This window comes from Aptenodytes patagonicus, chromosome 7, assembly GCF_965638725.1.
Source record: "Aptenodytes patagonicus chromosome 7, bAptPat1.pri.cur, whole genome shotgun sequence".
Classification (NCBI taxonomy): Eukaryota; Metazoa; Chordata; class Aves; order Sphenisciformes; family Spheniscidae; genus Aptenodytes; species Aptenodytes patagonicus.
Genome location: NC_134955.1, coordinates 5,209,875 through 5,237,796, shown reverse-complemented (window position 1 = coordinate 5,237,796; position 27,922 = coordinate 5,209,875). Strand labels below are relative to the sequence as shown.

Below are 27,922 nucleotides of genomic sequence, written 5' to 3'. Positions count from 1 at the left end.
GACACTGTTCCAGCTAGACTGGAGCAGTGACATTAATATTGATAGAGGAATGGTAAAAAAAACCAGTTCTGTGAAGTTCTCAGCTTCCCTAAATCATAGGACATTCACTTAGGAAAATAAAGAAATCACACATAATGACACAATCTGAAAAACTGAGACTTTGTCTAGCAGTTGCCACTGCCTAACTTACAGTTTTCAGGAGAGATGCCTGTTCCCATTGCATCTTAAGATACAGTTTTATTTTGCCTCTGTGTTGCTAAAAGCTGAATATGGTCCAAGTACCTGCACTGTGTCGGAAAAGAAACCCTAAAGCAATATGGTACTGATTTATTTATATAGCAATATAACTTAATCTAAAAGGACAGGCTGCTTTTTATCTGTAAAATTGTGAAACCTGCATATTTTATGAAGTTGATATCAGAACCTCATCTTTCAGGTATTTTCAGTTCAACAATAGCTGCAAGCTTTATTTTGCAGAAATCTCAAAACCACTAATACAGAAAGCATGAAACTTCGGATACATATGCTTTGGATGCAATTTTTAGCTAACATTTCCTCATGGCTTGATGAACTTACATTGGTGATACAAGTTCAAAAGAGTTTTGGATTTCAGCACTCCATGATGCTTTAACTTCCACATTAAAAAAAATTACAAAAAGCAATACATACCCCATTTCAAACTTGCACAAAAGTCTATTAGTGCTATTGCAATATAATAAGGTGGAATTGTTTCTAAATGAACCCGCATGTGTGACAGATGTGTCGATCAGCTGATACAAGACGACATAAAATCACAGGCAAGGTTTTGTAGCAGAGTTCAAGTATAACGAGGACAGGACATATATTATTTCTTTGCACCTATCAGAGATGCAGTGAAAAGGCTTGCAGAGCGTTGGAGCCTGTATTACAGATGAAACCAAAGTCACAAAGACTTAACATACTTTTCTCAATTTTCTGTTTACAAAGTTAGACAGAGTCGAGCCATTAGGTTCCCCCTGCAGAATTAGCACCTTTATGTTTTATGTACAAGTTTTTAATTAAGCAAATGCTGCAAAATTCTGTCTTTTTAAGCTTTTGACAGAATAAAAATGGACTGTTGGTTCTTACTGAAAGTAAACAGAGTATTTGCCTAGTTGCAGCTCAAAAAAACCAGTGAATGCTGACTGAGATTCTTAAAGCGGATGTCTAAAAACTGGCTTCTAAGACAGTATTTAAGGCATCTAAATTACTAAATGGTTTGCTCTCTCAGAGTGCTGAAAACCTAACTTCCCCCAATGTGTTTAACTAGGACAAACGGGTTCTCAGCACTTAAAAAAAAGGAAAAAAGAAAAAGAAAAAGTAAGTCTAGTTCTTTATGTCACTCCTGTGTATTAGTTTCCAGTTCACTCCTTTAGCCTCACAAAAATACCATGGAATTTTTAAATGGAAGCGATCAAATCATTTTACCTCTCAAAGAGTGCAACTTCAGCACTATAACTTGCTCTCAACACACAGAATCGATTTTGATTTGAAAGCAGAAATGGCAACTAGTGCATCACCATTTCCTAAGGCACCTATGTTTCTCCCTGGAGATACTCTACCATAATAGTGATCACAATAGACCATACTTGTCTTATGAGATCTGACAAGATCACAACCCTAAGTTCCTTTGGCTGCAACTATATCTTCTTATAGCAGCAAAACACTGCACAGTATGAAGATCCCACTGCTGAGACAAAAGCTAGATCAAACAGAATTTATATGCTGTGCATTGCTCAGGCTTTCACAACTAACTTACCGAAGGATGATGACAGTACGACTTTATTTTGCACTTTCACCACTTAAGTAAAAATTAATAAAAATTACTTCGATACGCAAACGTATCATCCACGAGACTGAAAAAAACCGCACGGTTGGTTGATGTTCATTCAAACAGGGGATTCTTCTCTAAAAGAATTGTGCTCCAAATGCATTTAAAAAGTCACAGTCACAGAAAAGTAATAACAAACGGTATGTATTACTATCCAAGAAAAACAGGAATTTAAGTACAGGATTATCCAAGAAAACTGATGACGCATGAAAGGTGTCCTTTCTCCAAAAAAAAAAAAACTTAGAACATAATTTTAGGGCGGATAGAGGCAGTAACCTGAAGTACCTAAAATCATCAAACACCACGGAAAGCACTGCAGAAATACACTGGAGATTCAGAGCAGGGGCCCCTAGGGGATGAAGGCACATTCATTTTCTGGCTCCCTTTTCAGTGTTAACCAGTGACCAACTCACAAAGCGCTACCCAAAGTCTCTCTGCTGTGGGTACTAGGATACTGCATTCAGCCTTTGGCAAAGCATGAGCTAATTAAGAAGGAAAGCAAAACACCAGGTGTGAGGAACGTCTGCAAAAATCAATTTACAGAAGGCGGCACAATGAAACTCCATACTTAGCTTGAGTACCTAATACTGACAAGACAAATCCATATATATGCACCCATGAGAGAGATAAAGGGGGGTTAAATGACCACAAATCATGAAAGAAGCATGAAACTTCAAGAGGAGGATTAGATCGTTTCACTAGAAAAAGTGAGACAGAAGTCAAACGAGAGAGAAAATGGGAAATGAGAATCAAGCAGTGGTGAACTTGGAAAGAACAAGTTTCTTGTTCACAAGAAAACAACCTCCACAAAACACGTGTAGCTGTGCCCATGACATGCTGCTGTGCTCCTTAAAATTTAATTCCAGCATATATTCCAGGGAAGAAAAGCAGGATTATAAAGAGCACTCCAGCTCAGAAAAGGGAGCGATGATGCTGTCAGCTAAACTGAGCACAGATCTTCCTGCAGAACATGCCCAGAGGAGAAAGCACCATCCAGAGGTGAGAACATCTGGCACAATCTGAATTCCACCCCTCCCTCTCTCTCACTGACTACATGACTTGGTGACTGAGATACTGTTGCCACTTCTTTTGTAAAGCAATGGTTAGAAAGGTGTTACGTCAGTGCAAAACTCATCTAATACAATGAAATTCGTTACTAACAGACAAGAATGGGAAAGCAACTGGATTTGGAATATTTGAACCATCTGAAGCAAAAAGGTAAGAATCTAAACAAAACCTGACATCTGTCACTGTTAGGTGACAGGTAAACATTATGACATGCTGGAACACCACCGACATTTCAGGGATAGCTCGTATGTACAAGAGCTAGCAAATAATCAAGATACAATTTGAAAAGAGTTGCTGGTAATCACGTAATGATACAAGGAATGACTGAAACAAGTCTGACAAAAGCCCGTTGGGAAAGTGATAGATGCAAACTTATTGTCACAGGTTAAACAGACAGACAATCGCCGTAAAATTATTTGGAGGAAGGTGTCAGGAGGTACATACTCAGACGTTAGCTTCACAGAATTTCAAGAAATAAAAAGATCGAATGCTATTTAAATGAAGACATACTTTACACATCAAATAACATTCCTGCTCTAGATACTATCTCTAACCCCTGGCAAAGGCTTTTTGTGTCTTCATTGACTGTTTCCTAGAAGAACACCCCTATACGGAGAGGAAAAGAGAAGGTTCCTGGCTGCCCTGCCTCCCGCCCCCCACGTCCTCCAGGCAGGGGAAGGAAAGGACGCGATACAAGTACTGCTTGCACAGAGTTTTGATAAAGACTGTAATTTCAGTCCTTTTAACATCTTCCATTTAAGGGGCTCAAACCCAATTACAATCATTAACAACCGGGGTCTCGTGTCACTTCTGTGACCCGTGACAAATGCCTGCGAACAACAGAAAATACTGTTGCAGAGAAGAGGTATATGCCTTTCCAAAGGATCCCGGAGCTATGTTGCACAAGTGCTGAAATAGGCACTGAATTAGCATTAGAATAATTAAGTAACTTTTTTTCCCCACAGAAGACTATGGAGCTTTTGATTTTAACTACTCCTCAGAAAACCTGAACACACGGGCAGGGCCTGCAGCACCACGGTGATAAATTCCCCGGAGGAAATCTCCTGCCACAAGCTCCCATACATACAGGTCAGGTGTCAGCTAGGAGCCCTCCACCTAATCTCCATCTTACAGCGACAGAAGCAGGATCCTTATCCATAACAGCCACAAGCACTCCAGTGCCACAGAAAGAGATCAGTGAATTAAGACGTTAAAAATTAACAGTAATTTGAATAGTTAAATATTAATAGTTTCATTTGGAAGGAGAAAAAAGGATTTCTTTTGATACTAATTTGACCCTGGTGACATCCTAGGTGACCGCACGCTGAAGATGACAGGTGAAACAGATTAGCGTAACAAACAATTGCCTGGAACCACAAATTGAATTCCAGTGGGATACCTCATGCCGCTACGACCCAAGGAAGTCATCTTGTGGGGCACACCTCACTGGGTTCACATGCAGTTTAGAAAATTAATAGGATAAAAATGTGTTTCAAATATTTAACAAGAGGCAAGATAAGGTCAACCAGGAATAATCTTACAGCTGAAAATCTGTACATATACAGTATTGATTCTTCTAACTCTCCCGTAATGAGAGGAAAGTAATCTTTTTTCAACCAGAAAGAGCTTTTCTAATTGATACATGTTTGGCATCCTAAAAAGCACTCACACTGGGAAAGATGAATGATATGTCACGAGTCCTGTCACCAGTGACCATACCAACATTGGCAAACCTGCTCTATTTCCAAGGAGCTTGCAAAAAGCAGCCATGCAAAGTAGGAAGAAAAGTTCAGCCGAGTTAACCCTATGAGAGACCTGAATGACAGCACATAATGCAGCCTAGTATTGAATTCTTACTTCCTACAAGAATTGTGTCTAGGCGTGGGCCTTCGGAAACAGTCCGACACAGCTCAGCAGATCCCTGCTGGAGGAGTGACAATGAGGGAACATAAGGAGAAAATAAGCATCGGGAGATCCCTCCTTTCCTTTTCACCACAAAACGTGAATAACTAACCGTGGCACAATACAGGGGAAACGCGTCTTAAAAATTGAGTATGTTCAACATGGATGAACGATGGCTTAAGATAAGCCTGTAGCATCCCGTAGTGAAGAGTCAGCTACACAAGGCATTTTCTAACTTCAATGTTTCTCTGAAACTTCACTAGCCCAAGCACCCGTGGGAAGCGGTACATTTGGACTGGGTGAACCAGTGGTTAGTTCCAGACCCAAAATAATTTCCGTCTTTTGTTTCTAAGATAAAGCACAGTGACAATTTTTGGCTCATGATCCTATTTTCCATTCTTCTTCCGAACAATTTATGGGGAAGATTCATATTTTAGGCTTATTCTCTTTGAAATACTTACTTGGCATTATTACAGCCTGTGACTTTGTGTTGTAAGGTTTTCAAAAACCCTTTCAAAAGGAAACATTTGTTATTCTGTGATGCTCGCTGAGTGCCATTTCTTGCTTGAGAAGGCACAATGTAGGTTGTATAATAATAATACAGCTATCAAAATAAGATCATTAACTACAGCGGGATTACCACCTCATCTTGGGACAAGCTTTTCTCATTTTCTGTGTAGGCTGGAAGGGATCACCACATCTCTGATCAATGCTGGTATGATAAACATTGGGCCAGCCACAGAAATATAACAGATTAAAAGACAATAAACGGCACTAGAGGAAAAAAACCTGAAGATGATGTGGTCCTGAACTACATCTACAAAGGAGGAAACCTCATAACTCAGATTTCTATCAGGTGTACACAGAAAGAGGAGGCGGCATGGGAATAAGATACGAACTAGTTTCATTTGCCAGTAAGAAAAGATACAGGAGGACAAAGCCATGGAACGTAATATCTAAAGCATGCAAATAGCTTTAGATATTCTGAAAAAAAATGAGCTAATGAGTAACATGCAACTCAGTACTAAAAAAAAGAGGTAATATTGAGGCTCAGAAAGAATAAACTTGAATGAAAATGAATTGAGATGAACTAGAACAGAATATTTAACAGTATTTTCTGTAAAGCAAAAGTGTATACTTCATATGCTAAAGTGTATACTTCATATGCTAACGGAAAACATCAAAAAATGCAAGAATGTGTCTCTACAAGAACAACTGTAATTCTTAAAGTTTTGCATATTCTTTCCAGTTATTATAAAAGAAAGATGAGATAGCATTTAAAAAGCAGAGCAGAATCAGAAGCATCCTTGTCTGCACCAATTAACAAATATCAAGAAACTACAGAAAAAAATTTAGACGTCATCATTATACAATGTCTGAAGTTGATATTTCACTAAAGCTAAACTTTCCTGCCCTCCCACTGCAGTTATATGCAGTTTAAGGGTTATCATTTGAACAGTTACAGACAGAAAATAAATAAAAAATAAAAAACGAGAAGTTTACAGATATTTACAGGAGCAAAAAATCCCTGCAATAGGATTTTGTGAGTGATCTGTGCTTCATTGTAAAGCTAAGGTAACTGATTCACAAAAATACTAAGATACTCAATGCACTCTCGTTTTGAAGGATCTTGAATGATTCCAGTGGAAATATCTTAGGACTATAATTATTATTGTTGTTGTTAAATAGTCTCTGGCTGTTATTCTCCTTTGACTGTTGCTTCTAACAGACTGGTTTAAATCACATCAAGTTTGCCTAATCTAATTAGATTAGATATTTCATAAAAACCTGACTGCCTTTCCAGACACAATTTTACTTTTATCATCTGTTAAGTAGTCACATTTTTATATTAGATCTTAAAATGCAAGGACATTGAAAATAATGTATTGTGACCAACTGAAATTATACCAACAAATGGCATTTGAAGGATTCAAACAGATAGCAGCAATTATCCTCCTCTTTGTGGAGCATGGAAGTGATAAAAATGATTATTTTTCCAAGATCACTATAATATTCCTGTCTCTACTTAAAATTTCTTCCTTGGAAGGTCCCATTTGTTTTCTTTAAAGAAATGAATAAAAACATTTAAAAGATTATGCTTACTCAGTACTTACAAGAAAATGAATAGCAGCTACAACAAATGTATGTAAAATGAGTATCAGAATGTAGAAAACTCTCTTACGCAATATTAACAGAAAAGGCTCCCTTGCTTGGTGAAATTAAAGGGGAAAAAAATCAGGGTGGACAGACAGAAACAGTCATTTTACAGAACAGGTCTAACTGATAAAAGGTTTTAGACAGTATTAAGTCCAATAATATTCAAAATAGTATCCCTTTAATGTACATGAATAGTTTCGCTAGCTAGGATTTAATTATGAAACTATTGATTGTTACGGTTCAAGGCACAAAATGATCATTTAGATGGAACCAAGGAAAGAGATTCCTTCTATGACGTATTATAGTTGCAGGGAGGCCTAGATTTTCTCTGACTTTGCTGTCATAGAATAAATACTAGGTCAACTGCAGTTCAAGATGCCAGGTTCTAATAAAAAGGCAATTAATTTTATCTGAAAAAATGAAACAATCATGGATTTTAGACTGCTATCTGAAGAGGTCTCGGCTAGGAGGTATCCGGGATTATTGTATACAACAATGGGCCTTCCAGCTTACACCACTTTAATTATTTGTTCTTCAGGAGTTCAGCTGACAGAAGACCAAGTTTACACTCAGTTTGCTTGTGGGAAGGAGGAAGAGCGGGAGGTTGGCCTTCCTGACTTCATCCGAGGCTAGCTGAACCACTTCACGCAGCAGTATAGGACTACTCAAATTCATTCAAGCAGGTGTTACATGAGAGGAAGCTCTGAACGTGCACTCCATACTCTTCTTCCTGCTGATTCTTAGGTAACATATAAAGGACAGGTGGTGCCGTTACCTATGAATCATGCAAGTATAGACATCATTGAAGGCAAAAGGATAGCATGCACTTCAAAGATTAGATTTGCATTTTTCTTTCTCGGGAGGCATTGAGTAAAAGGAATTTTCTGATTGCTTTGCATTAGAAAAGGCTAATGTGTTCCGTCGCACTATATAAAGATTTAACATACTCAATGAACAAAAATGATAATCTTTCATTTTAGGCAAAGCAAGCAATTGGGCAGAAATTATTAAGTCTTTCATAACAGTAGAGAGGACTTTTAGTTTTAGTTTCTGCAATGCTGATCTTAAAGAGCGTCACAAAAGTTTTGAGAAGCAATGTGTTTGCCCGTGCAGGGTGCTGGACTAATTCAGTACTTCTATATCATTTTCAGGCTACCCTGCGCCATACCAACTGGACAGTAGTTTGGGTTTATTCTTCCTATGGTATTTTACAATGTTTGTTTCTAACAGGTAACATCATATTGAATTGTGAATAATCAGGGCGTGAAAAAACTATCACAGGATCTTCAGACCACCGTTGCTTATACGGCAAATCTCATTTCTGTAAAAATGCATATCTAATACTAGGAATTAATAACAATGAATAGAAATAAGGTAAGAAACACCACCTGTGTAAATTTCATAGCTTAAAAAAGGGACTCTAGCTTTATATCCTAAGACTTAATTGATTAATATAAAAAAAATGATTCTGAGACCATCACCCAAAGCGCTATTTTCAGAAGACATAAAAGATAAGGTCAGAAGACCTTTCTCTGCACAGAACTTTTGTGGTCATAGAGCTGACAACAAGGAGAAACACAAGCAGGATTCATTAAAGAAATCATTGGAACAAGTCCTCCATGCTAGCAATTTACTTTTTTTTTTTTTTTAAACATCGTAAGAGAGATGTGGCTTTTCTTTAAGCGACCTCTGTTCAGAAAGTAGCTTGCACTCTTTAACTTAAATCCATTTAGAGAAAAAAAAAAGTCTGAGATATTAAAAGACTAAAATAATAATAGCCTGAGGTCCAGCTGTTTACAGAGTTAATGCCCTCAATCACTAGCTAACTTGCTTAATTTCTATTCCCGTGTAGCACATAGAAAGGAGAGATAGAAATTCAAAGTTCATCAAAGCAGAATCCAAAATATACATAGTATGGAGTCCTTCCAGAGATTTGCTGACAACCCATTACCCACACTAATGTTCACAAAGGGAAGGAACTTAAAAATTTGCAGCAGATGCTTAATACTTTGCAGGCTCAGATCCAGCTTGACATGTTTTACTTTTGACTGGAAAGCCAACACGTGCCTGCAGTAGCATCCAGTAGCAACCAGAAGCTCAGCACCTTGCAAATTCTTTCCAAAAACTTGAGTAGTTCTTAAGTCTTATCCTGACTTTCTGTAAGGCATATTTACATATTGACTTTATTTGTTTCGTATACAAATTGTGAACCGTTAAGAGTTGCACCATGCCAATAAAGCAAGAATAACAGCTTTTCATTTTGGTAGTGGTTTATCCTTAAACCATCTGTTGCTGGAAAACCTATATAACTGGGACAATCTTCAGCACAGGATTCAAAATTGATCTGTTAATGTCCTTCAAGAGCTGTCTGAATGTACTCATATGCCAAGCACAATAAGCACTTAACCTTAATGCAGCATTAGTTTCTATAGTTCTCTGCATTTTGCTAATCTGTTTCAAACTCGACATCTGAAGTTAACTGTGTTAAGATCACTAAGCTTTCCATTGGAACAGAAATTTGGACTATAAAGGCAGTTAACCCATTGAAATAATGTAAGAAAATCATCTTTACGGACTCCAGAAAAAAATATCAGGTATGGGCTTCATATTTCAAAAGCAGCATGAATTCATTTTGTCAGTGAATTAATTAGCCTCTTTTCTGCAGCGCAAAAACAAAATCCACATAGGGTAATAACTGCTCTTGGTCCCTGATCCAATTTATGGATCCTGACAGGCAGTCTAATGGCACAGATGATTTTTAATAAATCAACAATCTCAGAGCAACAAATCAAAAGCAGCAGCAACTTAAGAGACTTCAGAATCCAGTTTGACAGCAGACCTAAATAATCACATATAGTTTCATTTCTACCAGCTATAAACCCAGCCTCCGGATTGTGTGGATTTGTAGGTAACCTCACTTTTAGCAACCTCAGTGTGGACTGTTACTTGACTATTTAGCCATGTAACTTTTTTATATGAAGCCACACGTAAGCAAGAAAAAGAAAAAAAAAAACAACCCTCCCTGCTAATTTTCACAACTGAGTTTGTTCCAAGTCAAAAATGCTTACATGACTATTTACTGATAAAACATATGCAAAAGGCTGGGTCCTTGAAAAAGAGCCCTGCATATATTACGTATGAGAATATTAAAGGGCTGTTAAATTCTCCAGTCTCATTATAGCTTTTTGTTTCCAAAGGTCCTTTAAAAAAGTTACATTTCAAATTCCATTAATGCCTAGGATTCAGTCTTTCCAGCTGACTTTTTATACAACTTCTTCAGTTTCTGTGCAATAAAGAAGCCTCTTGCTGTCTTTACAAGTATCATCAGTAATGTTCAGCTGTGGATACTCAATCACTCAAAACCGGTCATAAGTTTTAGCAATCCAGATGGAACAAGGCTGCTCTGTTGCTCTTAAAAACAGTCCTTTCTGTTTCTTCTGGAAGCATCAACCATGAAAGACAGCATGTGTGTTTATATGTTTCACTCTGCCTGATGCCCTAAGCAAACAACTCTGTAAGATCTGCCATTTCTGTTACTGTCACACATTTCACATCAGCTAGGAATTTTATTTAACTTTTTTTTATTATTTTCATCCGTAACTTCTTTATTTTAATAATTCCAGACAGTGGTTCAATTCTAACAGCAGCAACAAGAAAAAATGCCAAGGAACCCACATCATCAGATGCCATATACATCTTACTTGAGCTTGCAACAGTTAGAGAGACGAGACCTGGGCAGAGAAGACTCACTTGGACTGTGGATTTTGAATCTTCACTGATGAGTAGAATAAACCTAGTTTCGTAAGTGTGGAGTGAAGCGATCAAAAGATTGGAGTAAGTGATTTTAGCATGCCAGGCAGAGAAACAGAGAACTGAATATGCTTGTAATACATACAGCTACCCTTGTTCCTAGAGAGAAAGGATTAACCCCCATGCCTAAGACAGAACCCCAAGCTAGGTGGGGCCATGGTAGTAATGAAAGACATTGAGCCCATTGACATCCACACCACAGTGCCATGTTCCTCAAAAGGCACACTCCGGTCCAAGCTCAGGTCATAAATGTGATTTTCTCTGGGATTTCATCACGGTCCCAGAAATGTGAAGCTCCCTGCGCTGTTGCCGAAGCTCTTTTTGCTGAGCCTTCCAGCACCCCGGGAGCAGGTACAGCATGCTGCCGCTCACGGAGCGGGGCTCACACAGGGGTGCCAGTCAGCACACAGCTACCCGCTCTGTTAGGTCACAGAAAGCCTGCAACACGTTTCCATTGCAGTACTCTGCACGTGCAAGCTCTTCCTCCCAAAGGTGGAAGAGTACCGATGATGCAACGAGGGCAAAGCGTGAAGGGACCTACGCAGAAGGGAAGGATGTGCAACAGCAGAGCAAGATTAGATGGAGTCTACCTTCTTGCTTTTCCCCATTCAGTTACAAAGTGCATCCAGACACTGCAAAGCCAGGCAGAATAACTATTTACCTTTTCTATTCATAAATCACTTATAATTGATGATTTTGCATAATGCATCATAGGGTTTGTGGGACTCTTAAAAGCATGTAAAGAGTGAAGTAAAAGGACAGAGCATTTATTTAGCTTTGTACTGAGCAGATACTACTAGCACATGCAAAAAAGACAATAACATTTTATGTTGTGGTGGAATGTGATTACATTTGGAATGCCTTTGCTTTATTGCAAAGCCACATTTATGGCCTAAGTAAAATACAAGATGCAGTTCAGAATTGGATAGATACCAAGGAATCCATCTGAAAGCAAGGCTCCGAAGATCAGAGGGTTCCTTTGCCCCTTTGTGGACTGCACGTGTGCCTAAATATACACGTTCTTAATTTACTCTTTGAAGAAGAATTTGCTATGTCAGATATTCCACAGAACACCACTTTCAACATTTGTGCTATTTTTAAAGCAAAAAACCAACACGAAACAAGCAAGCCAAAAACTAGCATAAAGGACAAATGTTGGTATAGTTCAGCATTACAAAAGCTTATATACATTTAATTTTGTGAAACAGAACCCTCTATTATGAGAAGCGCAAAGCAGACTAAACCAAATCCCTAGGATCCTGAAAACATGGAAACTTTTCTTCACCATAAATAAATAGGAAAAATATATTTTACCCTTACAGGTCATTAAGCTGTCTCTCCATGGACATCCTTATCCTTTGCTTGGCAGCCCTGTTTTCTGGCCCCTTCTGCTATCATCTGTCATAACAAGAAAGCCTTCCTGAAAACACCAGATTATCTCAGGCTAGCAGCATGAACTGTATTTTCTAAAAATGAACTTTATATGTAAACTCTGAAAAGGAAAAAAACAAATCTAAGCACCTAAAAATGACAATAGATTATTCTAATGGGAGCGTGATTAGCAAGACTAGGTCATTCATTTGTCTAGCTCTGTCCCACTTCCCCGACAATGAAGAATAAGAGTTATTTCTGGGAGAGTCAGAAAAATCCCCAGTTTGAGCAATTATTACATGCAATCATGTAACTAAATAGGAAGCTTCATACTAGGAGGCAAAAGCCTACAGTAGAAAGCATAAAAATATTAAGTACAAAGTGATAGATCAAAGCACCTCTCTCTTTCTCCCCCTCCCTGCACTAGTCCCGAAGGCTGTATTTCTTAAGGACCAAGCAAGTCCACCTGCCAGTGGCAGCTCCTCCACACCCTTTAAAATTATTTCACAAACGCTTCAGAAAGGCAACACTACCAGATTTACGGTTATTCACTGATGTTTACAATCCAGAAATAAATGTAAGATAGCTAGGTTATCAGGCATACTGGCATTCATCTGCAAATATTACCCATAATATGTCTTTATATTCTTGTTCATAGGCAGAACACAAAGGTCCTCCAAAACCAGAATGAGACCACCCAAAGGGACAAACCACAGTGCACACCTTCGGAGCAACAGAAACTCTGCCTCGTCCCCCACCCCCTAGCGCACACATTTCTGCTGAAAAAAACAATTTTTTAAGTTATCTTGGAGGCTGCAGGACCAGCAAAGCGAGAGTTGGACAATCTACAACGCATGTCTAAACCAGGCTTACACAAAACCCCAGCCACTTCAAACAAATAACAGATGCCCATCACTGAACCAGGGTCCTAAGGTCTTTTCAGTATCAGATTGCTCAGAAGGTGAGTCTTTGATCACTTGTATACAGTAATTGATACTCGAGGATCAATAGTTGTTAATAAAATATTAGCTTTCTCCCAATCAATATGCACACTTCTATGAAATATTCAGCACAGGTATAAAAATGAGATCATAGCAAAGTAAGAAATATCAATACATTATTTCCTTGTGTATAAAACACACCTTTAGATTAAAAAAGGAAAAACCATGGCCTGCAAGAGCCTTTGTCATACATATTTCTCACTGTCAGAAAAGCCCATCAGACATAAGCACCATGAACTTCATGGAAAATTTTCTGTTGAGCTTAACAAGCTTTATATAATTCCTTTGTTTCAGAAATAAAGGGCTTACTCGGGAAGTCTTAAATCCAAGCAGCAAATACAAAGATGTAAGAGCAGAGCAGCAAAGTGCTGCACGTTTCACAGATACGCCAGTTGTTCCTTGGCGGACTAGTCCCATCCACCATGACACACTGACTTTCAGGAGGAACTCCCCAGGTTACGCACTTGTCAAATCCAAGTTAATATACTGCAAGTTCCTGGCCTTCCTAGAGGTCCAGTGATTGCATCCCTGATCATTTCCACCATTCCTTAAATCTAAGTGGTAGGAAATTGGCACTCCCATGTTCCAGTGTGAATGGGCTCCTCTTCCTCTGTATGGGATTTCTTTGGAAGAAATGCGTACGTCTGTGCCATACACTGTACAGATTTTGGTCCCAGCAGACTCCAGATACTACACACTGCAAGATATACACACGCATATTGGAGGAGCATTTGAGCCTTTTTTCCTAATATTTTCCGACAGTAATGTGCTCATTATTACTGAAATCAGACAAGCTATATAACCCATTCAAGCACCGAAAGCAAACACTATAGGGAGTCTGTATCTGGCCATTAGTCACCCATATGACGTTTCTTGTTCAGTCATAGCTGAACAATGTGTTTGGACAGAAAAAGAGGCTATAGCAAGGAAAATAGAGAATTCCTACCCAGCGTGGTCAGCGTTGTGCCTGGCTAACCAGCCTTTGGCAGCAGACATTAGCACAACCGAGGACTCTGAGAATCAATATGGAAGGTGTAGGCCACATCTGTCTGTCTGACTTGCCGACCCCATGCACACTGCACCTCTTACCTGGGATCATTCTTTAGAGCATCTTCCTTGACACACACCAACAATCTTGCAGCTGAACACAAAAAAAACCTTTGGTGAGATACCAAAAGTTTGGGGGCACAGGCCCAGAATTTTCTGCAGGGAAAACATCGAGTTATGACAAAAACCCCCTTAGAATATTTTTGCACTGTTCTGCCATAAACCTAAAAATAGGCTTTTAGGTTACAGACGAGAAGAATAAAGCATATTCATGGAAAGAGATTTTAAATATTAAAAAGGACTGCAAATAGAAAGGTCGAAGCATTCTCCGTGTTCACTGAGAATATGACAAGAGGTGACAGGCTTAAATTGTGGCAAGGGAGATTTAAGGTAGCCATCAAGTAAACCTTTCTAAATGGCTGAGTAAGTACTGGGTGGGGGGCTCAAAAAAGCTATTAAGGAATTTCCCTCACTGAAGTTGTTTGGGTTTTTTTAAGAACAGATAAGACAAAGGATGTTTCAGGGTCCATGGATCCTGCCTCGAGGAGGAGTGGTGAACCAGATGCCTTTCTCTATGATTCAGTTACTTCCCTGATTTAGTAGGAGAGTTCAATTCTGTGTCTGAAGAGCAAAGAGTTTGTTACAAATGGTTTCTAGAAACAGAATACAGCATGGGGGAATTTTTTGCTTGTTTGGACAGAGAAGATGACAAACCCTGGCTGTCAGAGCTCCAGAAAGATCAGAACTTAATCAAGTTCTGATCTTGAACAAACTCTTTCCCAAAAGCAAGTTACACTCCTGAAGGCATTAACACTTACTGTGGAAGCAGATGACTAAACATGAGAGCTTTTTGCTTCCAGCCACTGACATCGATCTTGCAGCCACTGCATGTTTTCAAGATAGCATGTTCCCACTAAGAAATTAGTGTGGTGGCTCTCATTCCATCTCTCACCTCATGGACCGTTTGTAGTAATTGCTAGATTTAGGAAAGAGATCAAGAATTCGTGGGCCATAGAAATGGATTTAGTCCTATTGTATCAAGGAGAAATCCTGCCATAAGAGAGCTCGGGACAAATGCTGACCAGGCGACATGAAAAGGCTTGTCCTTGCTTGTTCTTTAGATAGACAGCTTCATTCATGGGTCTTGAATGAGTATTAAATCAATATTATTGAGTTTAAGCATGAACTTAATGCTTAAGTTTATGCATAAGCACGAACATGCATATGCAAAACAATTTCAACACTAACTTTTTGCGATAGCATATACACCAGCACAAAAGGCTGCAGCTAAGAAATCATGTAAAAATGCTAATTATGCCTAAGTCAAGAAATACAACTATCAGCATGATTTGCGGTCAGCTGTTTAATTAATTTTAGTATTAATAAAGTTACAGAAAAATCAATGTGTCAAAAGGACTTGAAAGGATTACCAACTACTCTGGACAAATTAGCAACACTTCCATGCCTAGAGCACAGGAAAGTACAAAAATGTTTAATTAAACTATTTACCAGTGAGAAATTTAAATCACTATAAATATTACATTCTTAGTACATTTTCCCTCGGACTGAAAGCACTTAGGAGCAAATAATATGCAGTTTCCCAATGACATTTTTTTAAAGGAAGGAATGTAAAAAACGTTGCAGTTAAATGAAGGTGAAGTCAGGAACAAAACAATGTAACATGGCATTTAAAATTAGAGGACTGGGGGATAATTCAACTCCAAAGTAACAAAAGATGTTACAAAACTGCATGGAAAGAAGAAGGAGAAGATTTATAACATGAAGGTCACATGGTTACTCAGGGCCCACGCACACTGTGCTTCAATGAACTGCTATTGTTTCTTATGACAATATCAATACCTATAAAAATAAACCCCACTGTTCACTGAATCCTTGTTGGTATAAGTCTGTGTTTTTCCCATGTCTAATTTTTCTGACTCTGTTTACTAGACTCTCCAATGCTGCCACTGTCTCAGCATGAATTTGGGCAAGATGCTCCACTTCTCTGTGCGTCAGCTTCCCCTTTTCCAAAACAGCAATTAAATACTTATCAGCCTTCTAGGGATGCATTGAGAAGCAACCTTATCCATGTTAATACAGCATTCTCTGACAATACAGAAGAATCATCCTTTTTAGTAGTATTGTAAACAGAGCTTCCCTATGGCAAGAGCGCGCTAGTTATCTCTCTGTGGGACTTACCGAAAGCCAAAATGAATGTGACAAAGCTTTCTCTTGAGTTAATGGGTTTTGAGTCGAGACCTGCATGAGTATCAGTCATCTGACGTGGAGTCGCTCCGTTTTTGTTTTGCTGGATTGACTCAATACTCTTCTAGTCTTCTCTTGACTTGTCCTGCAGAGCTAAGAAATGCTTTCTGATGCAGGCAATACCCACCGGTGCATAGATTACCTGCTGCTGAACTTGGCCAACAGCCCACTGAGGGACTTGAAACAAACATTTCTGCATTTCAGGGCACCTGCAACTAAACAATATTTCCCTTCACAGTTCTGGGAACAGAGCTGCTCTTCACTGCAGTTCGATCAAAACAGTACTACTTAACACTAGGAGCAAAGTCCTGTCCTGCCTTTTCACACCTGACACAAAGATCTCAGGAAAGGAGAGACCAGCATAAGAGTATTTTGTGCCTGCTGAGTTAGTACAATCATAGTGTCGTCCATTCAGGTTGGCTTAAGACCAAGTTCCAAATGCATTTGGAAATGCCCAAGCATTGCCCTGAAGATATGGTGCAGTGAGAAGACAAGCACACAAATCAAGATGCAGCTCGTAGAAGGACAATGGGCTGTCCCCAGCGTGTAGAAGACAGAGTGGGCTCCGAAGCAGGGACTGCTTCAGAGAAGTGTATATCGATATATTAGTGCCAAGTAAAATCAGGAAGGTCCAGATTTGCCTGAGGTCCTTATCCCCAGTCATACCCATTGTGCTGAACATCTGCTACCTGATCTATAAATGGTGACACATAACTATGACACCAACCCAATTAATATTTTCATAATGTTTCTTTAAAAATTACGTAGTGCTAGGCAAGATAATCACTAATGATATCCTTTAGAACAGCAAGATCTAAAGGGGGCTTTTCCCCAAAACACACCTGAAAACTATTCCACCTCAGACCTACCTTCACTGCTTACTGACCCTGCTTACTTGGGTTTTCAGCTAGCAGACACGTCTATCAATTCACCAACTCCGGGCCATCATGTGAACAGTGGTAACATTTGTTTACTGACCTCTGTGAACACCCAAGACCCTGCACAGTACTTTGAAAGTTCAAGTGCCACACCAAAAATATTAATGTTTCTTTCTTGAATGCTAATTTAGTTCACCGAAACGGGGGAAAAGAGGGTCAGTAGATTAGATTGCAGAAATAGCACTGCCTTTCAAAGAGTAACTGTACTATCAATTGGCTGCCTAAAAGCTTCTATGCAGGTCTTTTTCAAACACATACAGTGGTTCTGGATGAGAGGCCAGTAACCTGCCCTTTGAGATTGCCACTTCACCATCGTGAAACTTGATGCATTATTAGTATTATTATGGGGTCAACTACACCGCCTTGAACCTGACAGGTAAACTCCAGCAACAAACCTCTAAAGGCATCAATTTTAGTGATAGCAAACAATTTGAACAACGTTTGTTCTAACCATAGCGGGAAATTTCTGCAGTTGAGTTGCCTTTCACAGACAGGGGAGGGGAAGAAGGGAAGAGCGGGAGAAGGGGGCTGCTGGTTTTTTCCCTTGAAATCGAGATTTCTCAGAGCTCTACATTTTCCTATGCTTTAGGCACAACTTTTCCAATAACATGCTGCAGAAGGGCTTGTTCTGAAAGGCGCATTAGATTCAAAACGGAACGCTACTCCAGAAACCACATAGGATAGAAGTGAAGGGGCTCATGGGGTAACTTGTCAAACTCACCAGGTTTTCTTACTTCCTCTTCTCTACCCATGCTGCAAATCAAATTAGCATATAAACTACAGACTAACATTTAAATTCCAAGACTTCTTCTAAACAATATATTTCTATATAACATCAATTTTTCCACAGAATTAAAATACTGAATTATGTACTTTGAAAATACTTCCTGTTTCTGTGGTAGATAAGGGCTTGCTTTTTGCAAGTAACATAGAATTATTTTAGTGACTCATTGCTTAGAGAAGCCAAAGGTAAAAAGTTCTGTGAACGTTATCGCACAAAATGAGGACTGGAAAAGGGTTAAAAGCACAGTCCAGTATTCAAACATCATGCAGAACTGTACAACTCCACAGTAAAATCTGTAGGCGGATTCCCTTCCCGAAGGAACAACGCCTGTCGGCAAAGCTTGGCACATCAAGGGGAGGATGTTTGCATACAGGTCGCACCACACTGGCAGAACGTGCTGCTGACACGGGTTGGGTGGCCAGATAACTTTCCATACTATTTCTTGAAAAGGTGCCCCTAGAGCAGAATGGGCCGAGTCGTTCTCACGTCCAAAGGAAGTTTCTTCATTTCGCAAAAGGGCCATGAGTAATACATGCAAATAGAGGAATAAAAATCCTGTGGCGCTCTCATTTGTAAAGGTCTTTTTTAAGCGTTAGTGCATAATTAGTGCATATTTGTAGGAAATAAAAAAAATTAAAACCCCAAAAGAGAGCATCCAAGCCCAGTAGTAACTACACAAAATGAGATAAACAACTTATTCTTTGAATGACTGCAGGATTTCAGGAAGTTTTCAGTGTCTCATGCAGCCCCAAGGAACACATTGCAAAATGAGGGTATATTTTTTTAAATGGTTATCATAGATGTTCAAGGCCAGGAATCTTTATCATGATTATCGTGACTGCTTTCACAGAAAATGCCAGTACTATGCAAAAACAGATGAGACCCGCCTACGCTGACACCTCGTCATATCAGCATCATATATCTAGTCATTACAGATAACTTATAGCCTATTAAGATGAAACAGCATTTGTTTACTTGATTGAATGGCAGTGGGACACAGAAACTCTGTATTGTAGTTTCAAACTACAGAAAATCAGACATATACATGCATTTTCAAAATCATACCAGAAAACAGACGCAGCACATCAAAAATAAAATTGCAAGATTTTTATCATGTAATTTATAATGCTTCAAAAAGCATGAAACTAAATAATGCACTTTTGAAGCAAACTCCCAAACTGGCATGTTAGAACAAAGCAACCCAAGAAAACTTATTTTTCAACAAGCAAGCAGGGTAAAAACCTGTGGAAGTCAATAAAATGCTTTAAATCAGTAGATTCCCATAAATGAGAACATCTGGAGCAGCAAATCTTGCTGCCATTTTCAGAATGGGCAAGACTGTGATTTACCTGATAACAGCTAAACAACCTGTCAGCGTCACAGGAAGAGACTGAAAGAAGCTTCCTATTCAAGAGGAACTTTCCTTAATAAAACTGTCTTTCACTCAACAACTTAATTAACATTCAGAGCTCAAAGCTCTAGGAATAGGTGAGCAGAAAAACACTAATGTACCTTTCTTGGTGAACGTAGGTTAAAGTTACTGCTAGGCTGACTAACCTGTCACAAAATACCACGGGATGAACCTCAACACACCAGGTCTTTTGCTTATGTGAGACTGAATATTGATTATTTATTAAAATAGCCACTACTTAATTTTAAATCATAGTTCAGAATTTAATATAATTGTAGACGTCGTACCGAATGTTATTTTAGTTACTCTGTCTCTGTGACTGTATTACCTACGCAATCAGCACAGCTTCCAACACAGTAGCTTCTTACCGATAACCATGGGAAGTTCCTACCCCACTGTGCGCATGACCAGAAATGGGAAATACTATTCAAAAATTACTCTGGGGAAAAAAGTTTCATCAACACCAAAACAGTACAAATTAGTTTACTTTGAGAAAGATGCAGAGTTATAAGAAAACACGCTGGAAGCTGCATATTTAAAACTTGGCAATAGCCAAATTAATTTAATTTTGCTCAATTCAAATTTGACCTAACATTTCAATGTTCATTTCATTTCTTTTCATAAAGATAAAACCCTCAGTATAAAATTGACATATTTCATTCAGCTCAAAGGTTTGTTCTGACTTATGGCTTCCACGTATCACTGCTTTCCACCTTTTGAAAGCCGCCAGAGCACGGGGGCCAGCCACCAAGGCCACCAAGCACAGGCCTGCCCAGCAACACACAGAATCCGCTCCACAGCAGACGATGACTTTGTAGCTCGACAAATTAGACTCAGACTTCCCAAAGCATGATACCTCCTGCTCTGTGGAGTGACTCTGCTTCTAGGTCAACGGTGTATAAAATCCATGCGATGCTGTGCACGTGCCTTAAGCACTTACATTTGAAACTTGTTAACCCTTATCTTGAACCCACTAGAGCCTGACCCCACGTACACAAAATTCAGCTGTAATCAGAACGCCAGCCCATCTCAGGCTTTCAGATTTGTCCCCAAATGCATGGTTCAACAAGAAGATAGATAATTTCTCATTTATTTTGTTTGAATAAAGAGGAATAAATTTTAAAAACTGAGTCATAGCTACAATCTATTTTGCTTGTGCCTGCTACACATTGGTGCGAGCATGAGGGAGAACTAGTTAAGTATTTGCTGCCTGATTTTTTTTATTATTGTTTGTTTTTAAGATTCATGAGAGGAAAAGTCTGTATAAACATAATGCAAGATACAAAAACAGGATTAGTGCTTCTATTGTACAACACATTTTAAATACATTTATTATTATAAAATACAATTATTTCTAGATACAACAGGCAATGAACCAAGTTTCTCTTCATCTATACTACATACTTTCTGTGCTTTTTAACTGTGATGTCAAAAAAAGAAGTCATTTTAGCAAGATAATAAACCTGCACAAAATAGTTATCGCACTCATTCTATTATTTCATTCTCATACCGGTTCTGGATTTTTTGTGTGCATGTACTTTAAATGAACGTTCACCCGTTACCATCAAGCAACTTGTCTTACTACTTCACACTTTTTCTGTAAATCACAAATACCCTGCTTTCTAAACCCCTTGCATGCCAAACGATAGTGCCTTGCTGGAAGGAAATTAGTAGTGGATATAAGAAAAGAAAGTGTCAGATTATCAAAAACACTTTCCCCAGCACCGTGAAGGCCGCTACCTCACACAGCACACATATTTAGAACAAAATTTAAGGTCTGAAACTTTTCTGACATGGCAGATTGTAAAAGATCAAGAAAAACTCAGAATTTTACTCAAAGGACACAGATTATATAGAAATAATGACTCTCTGGGCAAAACAAAGATCAGTTTCCTGACAGCTATTTAGTACCAGCCTCTCTCAAGAGGTGGGCAGGACTTTCCTACACTTTTTATAAACTACATAATCTTAGCTACAAGACATGCTGTCATCATGAAAGTCAACATTTCCTATGACCTCCCCTAAGGATAACATATGCATTACAATGTAATTATTCCGGCCTGGAAATCATTCTCATATTGAATACTCCTGTGCCATCTTCCACTTGAGAAAATAGCTCACCCAACACAATTCTAAACATGGTATTGTGTCAAGCTGACTTATTTCCATTTCAATAAATGTGCCTGATATTTTCCTCCTTTGCCAGAGAGGTGCACCATCAAAATAATCCTGAGATCAGCCTTTCTGGAGGGTTGTGATCGAAAGATGTTATCCAGTTAGGTACAGTTGGACCGAGCATTTCAGCGGCTTCTCACGTGTTTCCCAGAGATTGCAAGGGAAGGTTCCTTAAAAACCTCTAGACAGAAATGAGACCTACTTGCTTTCCACTAAGAATTTTTAGCACTCATTTTGCTGACAGGTATTAAAACAGAACCACTGGATTTACTGTCTAATGCTATCGTACTTGTTCTCTTTTCTAAATAATATGTGTCATAGTCCTGGATACATTAATTCTCAGCATTAATAATAATTTCCAAACCATCTAACTGTGTCTTTGAGGACTTTATACATTTTCAGTTTTGCTTTTATATATTTGCCTCAGCTCTGCCCAGAAAGCTTCTCCTCCTGGATAATTTCTCATGTTTCAATCCACTGACCAGTTTCAAACCACAGGTAATAAAACGGTATTTCTTCTCACTACACGTGCGATCTGATCTCAGCCTTTGCACCTCGCACGCAAGCCAGCCGTGGGACATGAAGGGACCGTGTCCTGGTTGACAACAGCACCCAGTGTGCGCACCACAGGGCTTCTTGACCACCTTCCAAGTTAATCCCAAAGGGCCCATACATAGGAAAGGCACCTCATACCACATTTACCTATCTCGCTTGTGCCTAAATTTTATACCAGCAGACGGCCGGCTTGTATGTGGCATTTGGTATTGGCACAGGGGCTAATTAGAAGCTAAGCAAAACACACCACACAGAGTACAAACACTATCATTACTGTATACCTAGGAGCTCACCTGTGCAGGAGAAATCATCCACACGGACGTATCCCGTGACACAGTCACAACGATAGGATCCAGGCAAGTTAACACACACAGTATTCGCATGACAATAATGCATCTTGGCAGCACACTCGTCAATATCTGCAGGGAAGAAGAACCGAGGAGAGTCACAGTCAGGCTTAGTGAAATGAATAACATGACACAGTATCGGAATAAGAGAAAATAATTTCCATTTACAACTCCAAAGGCAATCTGGTTTAACTCTAGCATTAAAGAACAAGGCAAATTTAGGAGAAAAGTATTCCTTAAAATAGAGCTAAAACTCCTGCATCATAGTAATGGGTTCCTTCCGCTGTTCTTCATGAAATCCTAATTTTTTTTTAACTCTGGAAAAGTAACACATATATTTGGTTTTTTTCCTATGACAATGTTAAAACACAAAACCTGATGCAGATTTTTCAAACACATAAAACAGCGTCAGAATTATGCAACACTGAAAGTCCTAACTCTGTCTCATCGATAAACTAAAGCACGAAGGCACAGTAACTCTGTACAACATGGTATCAGTTGCAGTGCTGGATAGATATGGCATGGCAATGCTTGTCAGGGCAATGTAGCAGATTCAACCGCAGAGTTGATCAGCAAGTATCCCAACCCTCCAGATTCACCCAAGTGCTCTGACAGTGCCCTGTCCCCGAAACACACTTCTGCTGCAGAAGTAACTGAACAGCGCTCTGTGCCACTTCCACATCCCGCACGAGCGGAAGATTGAGCCAGTCACCTAAGCCCATTTTAAGCCTGCTTTACATCATCCCAATGGAAAAAAAAAAAAAAAGGAGCGGTAGCTACCTGACCCCGTATCTCTGTTTGCTTGAACAATCTCTATTGCTGCTGCAAATCCAAAATTCAAAACTGTTTTCACAATAGTGAATCAAACCTATCATTTACTTGCCTGTTTAAATATCCCAAAGCTCTCTGATATTGTAAACTGTAAAATCCTCCCCCTTCTTTCCCCACAAAACCAGATATTATACTGAAGAATTCTCCTGATTTTTTTCTCAGCAGGATGGATTTTCCGCTTAGCAGCACAGATTTTACATGAAGTAATTCACGGTTTTCAAAAGAGTAATTCTAGTGTTACATATGTCCACACAAAGAAAGATGACTCAGACTCATTTTTTTTTTCCCTCCTATTACTTTCTCCTTGTTATTGATTGCTCACACTCAAGAAAGGTATTAACTGACAACACAGCTGAAGAACTCCCTCAGTCAGATGAGTTGGTCACCCCACAGCGCGGTCTCCTACCACATCCCTCCGCACAGCTACCTGTAGAGAGCAAGCTACACTCTCCCTTCTCCCTCACACACAGTGCTTAGGGAGACACAATGGAAGTGCTACAAGGGGTTAGTACCACAACATCAGGATGTAACCCCAGAAGATGGGGGAGTTTAACTGTGCAAGTACTGAGTCCTTGGTTGCCTAAATTCGGGTATCCTTTTTAACCTCCCTGAACCGAAGTAGCTGCAGTTGAGATACACCCCCGCTTTCCAGACTCTGAAAATGAAACACATGCCAGCTATACTCACACTTTCTATACTACAGACATCTGTCCAGTAGGAACGACTAGCTAAATCACTTCGTGTTGGCCACCAAACAGCTGTCAGTTGGCAGCGATTTGACTGCTGCCAGCTCGGGCTGAATTAGAAATGACAGCCTGGAGGCAAAAGATTTTGTATACCCCTGCAAACACCTTGAACTATCTCATTCCCGCATTTCTGTTGTTTCTGTTGCAGTGCCACTTGATGAAATGAATTTTAAAAAGTCAGGAGCATCAATATATGGAAGATAAAAGCCAAGAAAAATCCTCCCACATGTCTTATTATCACACCACTGAGCGCTAGAGCCACTTGGGAAACACTCAGGTGTTGACATGTGTTCACACTGTTCTGCTTGCAGCCTCTTTTTAATAGGCTTTTGGAGCATAGCTTTGAGGAGTTTTGTTCTTGCATATCTAATAATTTTCTAGCATAAAAGGGAAAGGAACGAAAAGATGCCTGAAAAGAAAGCAAGAATGTCAAAACAGCAACCAATTCACCTGAAAATTAACCTTATGCGCTACCCCCTATCTCCAGCTTCCTCATCGAATTCACCGGACCACACTCCTCCTCTTTCCTCCCCCAAAGGGAAGCGAGAGGATTAAAAGCCTCAAAGGTGAATGAATTTGAACTTTGATTCATTGCAAGCAAGGCCCACATTACCATAACACTAAATACAAGAATACCCAGAGATAAAAAGAAAATTCACAACCTACATGAAAATATCGCTGTGGGAGGATTTCCCAAAAGGAGAACAAGGACCTCAAGTGATGACTTGACTATAGATAGGGGAATTGAGGACAACTGATACTGGGTTGCTGCAGAAGTCCTTGAGTCCAGGAAGAAAAAGACTGGGCCTAACAAAGGAAGCAGAAGGAACAAAAGATCCCTCTCTTTAAACTTTGCTCATTTACTTAACTCTCTTCTCAATACTTCTTGGTGCATTTTCCATAAAACCTTTCGGTATTTCATATTTTCCTTTACCTTTGCAGTATTAGCCTTCTACTAATACGCGCATCTCCTCTACAGAGAATAATATTGAGCAGTCAAAACTGGCAATATTATTTTCTTATTAAAGCCTGCAGGGCAATGCTAAAGCTGTTGTTCTGGACCACAGTTCTACAAATTCTTGTAAAAGGTTAGGTATTCATCACAAAAAGCTTTGGGTTTTTACTTAATATTGTTAGAGTAAAATCCATAAAGCACACAGTGGTATATATCAGCTCAGTTGTAATGGAACTCAAATTGTGATTCATGTGTATAGATTGCTTGTCGCATTTGAAATATTAGAGCTCATCTTCTAGTGGTCTTTTGAGGTGATAAAAATACATGATTTATGTTTCTCTCTAGACGGGTGAAGTAGTTTGTTTTTCTTTTAAAAAGGCATACTTACGGTCTTTAAAATGAGACTTGACACAGCATAATGATCATTTACGTATCACCAGCTTCCATCTACATAAGCTCGCTCTTTGCAACAACAGAGACATTTGGGCTTCAGCTTTTCAGCAAGGACCATTACGTTACAGGGTGGGTGGGTTTGGTAAGCGAGTGCTGCTCTACTGGGTTCAAGTGTTTCCTTAACAGCTGGCAAAACAGGGTTCATTGCCTATGCAGGGCTCTCTACCACAGTACTCACCTTCCCTATAGCTAGTCAGTTATCACCATTACTCCTTACAGTTCGAAAGAGCATTCGTGAACTTATAGGGAAATACACACGTATTATCTTTTATTATTTGTGCCAGTGCACTCAGCAATGCTATGAGTACACTGAGACAAAACACAAGAAAAGCATCTCAGTGGAGCTACCTGCTTTGCACCTGACAGGCTTTTTGCCAGACGGCAGGTACTCATCATCTCATACCAACCAACCAAGCAAAACAAGATGGGATGGAAAGACAATACAAATGGTGTTCAACCCATGGCCAGTGAAAGAGGTCTTCTCATCTGCAAACGTACTTTACAAACTTTACAAACCACTTAACTCTCCTCATGCCCAACTTGGAATCCTATTGCTAAATAATTAAAATATTTAAATAGGACAGTGAGACACCAAATCACAACCAGAGCATCTTTTTACTGTTTGTCCCCTCCAACAAAAGTCACATCAAACCAAATTAATCTCTGCCGTAAAGCAGGCACAGTTCCTGTTAATGGCAATGGGAGTTTTGTCCATTCACCCAAAAGGTGAAATGAACCTACTATTTTTTAATCTGTTAGTCCTGTAATAACCAAGTGAACAATCTCAAAACAAAGCGCACACTGCCTCCGGAATTGCAGACCACTGTTTGCATGCATTTAATAATAATCCATTTGGACATTAGCAGAATCATAGAATCATAGAATCATTGAGGTTGGAAAAGACCTCTAAGATCATCGAGTCCAACCGTCAACCCAACACCACCATGCCCACTAAACCATGTCCCTAAGCGCCTCATCTACACGTCTTTTAAATACCTCCAGGGATGGGGACTCCACCACTTCCCTGGGCAGCCTGTTCCAATGTTTCACCACTCTTTCAGTCAAGAAATTTTTCCTTACATCCAATCTAAACCTCCCCTGCCGCAACTTGAGGCCATTTCCTCTCGTCCAATCATCACCTGTTGTTTGGGGCTTCATAGTTTAACTACTGGAAGACAGTAACATTCAAATCAAAACAAAATTAAACAAACCATGAAATGTTCCGGAGCACCAACAGATGATGTATTTGGAAATCTGTTAAGTATCAGAATCAATTACTCCATTTGCAGCTATCCCCCAACTACTCGCTTTCTAGTTGGGGAGCATATTTTCCCAAACTTAGTTCTAATTTTCAAGCACACTGTAAGGAAGCAAAGACAGAAAAGCAAACACAGGAAAAAAAGAGGACAGCTTTGCAGAAAGCTCTGATCTCTAATTCACGACTCCCAACTAGAAAACATTATTGGGGGGGTGGGGGGTGGAGGGAGGGTGTGGTAAATTCCCCTCTCCCCTTTTTATTCAAGTTAATACTATGCCTTGACTTGAGCTGTATTAAATCCCGGTCTAAATAATCTGGATTTCTAAAGAAGTAAAACCAACCTGTGTTGTTACTTAAATAATATCAAACCTTAAAATATGTTCACAAGCTGATGAAATCATATAAACCAAGTTTCCAAAACAGTGGAGCACAACAGTAGTGGAGCATAAGAGAGGTCCTAAAACTTCAGTCACCCTATGCTTATGCGAAAATGAACACATGCTATTTTCACTCCACTGACTTAGCAGCTCCTTGTTCATTATATTGACTTTTTGTTCTCCAAATTCTCCCCGATTCTGTCCTCTCCTGCTCTTATCTCCTTTCCACTGCCAGACTCACTTGACTTCAGCTCTGCTTGCCTTCTTTTTTTCCCCCTCCCGTTGTCTTTTGCATGTGTCTAACATAGCCCATACCCGTTTTTTACCTTTAGCACAGGGTTGGTTTCTCAAATTGTGCAATGCAACCCTCAGGGAGCCATAAAGCACTAGACAACAGCAGTCAGCAGTTCCCTGGCCAGCAGCTTAGCTTCCCCCAGTTGCCTGAGTAAGAAAAGACTAATTATTGGCTGCAAATGTTTAGGCTAGCCTTAAAACTGTTTACCAACTTGGACTCCTTGAAAGCAAATCATCTCCTCCAAGGCAGGGCAGCAGTGCAAATACAGGCGACCCTCGCCATTCCTCTGACTTGGAGGGACAGAGCTGGTGCCCCCTCAGAGGCAGA

The 27,922-nt window shown here is 39.5% G+C and overlaps 1 protein-coding gene across 3 annotated transcripts in view; it reads right to left on the bottom strand.

The window, feature by feature from the left end:
- The window catches only part of NELL1 (neural EGFL like 1), a 299,478-nt gene that overhangs the window by 124,810 nt on the left and 146,746 nt on the right, over positions 1 to 27,922 (bottom strand). For all 3 annotated transcript variants that reach the window (XM_076343825.1, XM_076343826.1, XM_076343827.1), the window contains exon 13: positions 22,627 to 22,752. In XM_076343825.1, coding sequence (XP_076199940.1) covers positions 22,627 to 22,752 — 126 coding nt within the window. The remainder of the gene's footprint in view (positions 1 to 22,626; positions 22,753 to 27,922) is intronic.